The sequence below is a fragment of the Aythya fuligula genome, chromosome 31 (assembly GCF_009819795.1).
Source record: "Aythya fuligula isolate bAytFul2 chromosome 31, bAytFul2.pri, whole genome shotgun sequence".
Taxonomy (NCBI): Eukaryota; Metazoa; Chordata; class Aves; order Anseriformes; family Anatidae; genus Aythya; species Aythya fuligula.
In genome coordinates, this window is record NC_045589.1 from 719,709 (window position 1) to 721,488 (window position 1,780).

Consider the following 1,780-nt stretch of genomic DNA (forward strand, 5'->3'; position numbering starts at 1 on the left):
AGCTCCCAGGCTCCTTCTGGCAGAGAGCTTCTCCTGGAGACAAGGTGAGGATTCGGTCCAGCTGCACTTGGACTGGGGCTTCTCTGCTCTAAGCTGTCTGCAGTTTCTTCTCAGGAAAACACCTGAGTGGGATTGTGCTGCAGCTCACAGAGGGGTAATACAGGGCAGCTGAGAGCAGGACTGGTTGGCATGTCTGCTCTGCTCAGTCTTCACCAAGGCACAGTCCTGGCACACACAGGGTTTCACTAGGAGTGTACATGAACTGTCAGGCCATTCAGCCATCTCATACATCTCCTAAGCATTATAAGGGCAACACAAACCAATAAAATATCTGCAGCTCTGCTCATCATTCAGATGAGGTGTTTGCAACAGCACTGAAAAGCTCATGTCTTATTTGTGGACTGAACATGAGTTTCCCTTACTCTCCTCTTTCATTTCCAGTTTTTCTTATTTAATTCTGCTTTCTCTCTCTCTTTTTTTTTTTTTTTTTTATCTTTTTTTTTTTCCTTCTCTTCAACAGACAACTGGGTCCAATGTCAGCAAATGCCCAACATCACCTCTCTGAGCGAGTTCCTCCTGCTGGCATTTGCAGATACACGCGAGCTGCAGCTCCTGCACTTCGGGCTCTTCCTGGGCATCTACCTGGCTGCCCTCCTGGGCAACGGCCTCATCCTCACCGCTGTAGCCTGCGACCACCGCCTCCACACCCCCATGTACTTCTTCCTCCTCAACCTCGCCCTCCTTGACCTGAGCTGCATCTCCACCACTCTGCCCAAAGCCATGGCCAGTTCTCTCTGGGACACCAGGGTCATCTCCTATCAAGGATGTGCTGCACAGGTCTTGTTTTTTCCTTTCTTTCTCACAGCAGAGTATTCCATGCTTACCGTCATGGCCTATGACCGCTACATTGCCATCTGCAAACCCCTGCACTACGGGAGCCTGCTGGGCAGCAGAGCTTGTGCCCAGATGGCAGCAGCTTCCTGGGGCAGTGGCTTTCTCAATGCTGTCCTGCACACGGCCAATACCTTTTCCCTTCCCCTCTGCCAAGGCAATGCTGTGGACCAGTTCTTCTGTGAAGTCCCCCAGATCCTCAAGCTCTCCTGCTCAGATGCCTACCTCAGAGAAGTTGGGGCTCTTGCATTTAGTTTTTCTTTAGCATTTGGGTGTTTTGTTTTCCTTGTGCTGTCCTATGTGCAGATCTTCAGGGCTGTGCTTAGGATGCCCTCTGAGCAAGGCCGACACAAAGTCTTTTCCATGTGCCTCCCTCACCTGGCCGTGGTCTCCCTCTTTGTCAGTACGGCCTTTTTTGCCTACCTGAAGCCACCCTCCATCTCTTCCCCATCCCTGGACCTCGTAGTGTCACTTCTGTACTCGGTGGTGCCTCCAGCAGTGAACCCCCTCATCTACAGCATGAGGAACCAGGAGCTCAAAGATGCAGTGAGAAAACTGTTTCTATGTGTGCTTCTCAAGCATAAGTACTGATACCATAATTGTGATTCATAACATAACGTTTTTCTCATTAGCAACATTACCATAATATAACCATTAATAATAACCCTGTCAACATGTTTGAGAAACTGAGGTGCCAATTTTCATATTATTTTGTGCATTATTATTTTCATAAATTTTGACATTGTTTGAAATGGTCTTATTATTTATATGTATACTTTCTCTTAATTAATTTGACTAAATCTTCTAATTTACCTATAAAATTAGGCTTCCAGTGTACATAAAGACAATAAAGAATCCATCAGAAATTCATTGATCTCATCTGCCGTCT

General features: G+C 47.1%; 1 protein-coding gene across 1 annotated transcript; it reads left to right on the forward strand.

Annotated features, from left to right (window-relative positions):
• The first annotated feature begins 543 nt into the window (after nt 1-543).
• LOC116500138 (olfactory receptor 14J1-like) lies at nt 544-1,482 on the forward strand. Its single transcript, XM_032205052.1, has one exon. It carries the CDS (start codon nt 544-546, stop codon nt 1,480-1,482), a length of 939 nt encoding a protein of 312 aa, XP_032060943.1.
• Nucleotides 1,483-1,780: the final 298 nt, after the last annotated feature.

What these genes read in the sequence shown, in the direction of transcription:
- LOC116500138 (XM_032205052.1), top strand. Translation starts at nt 544, where the DNA reads ATGCCCAACATCACCTCTCTGAGCGAGTTCCTCCTGCTGGCATTTGCA.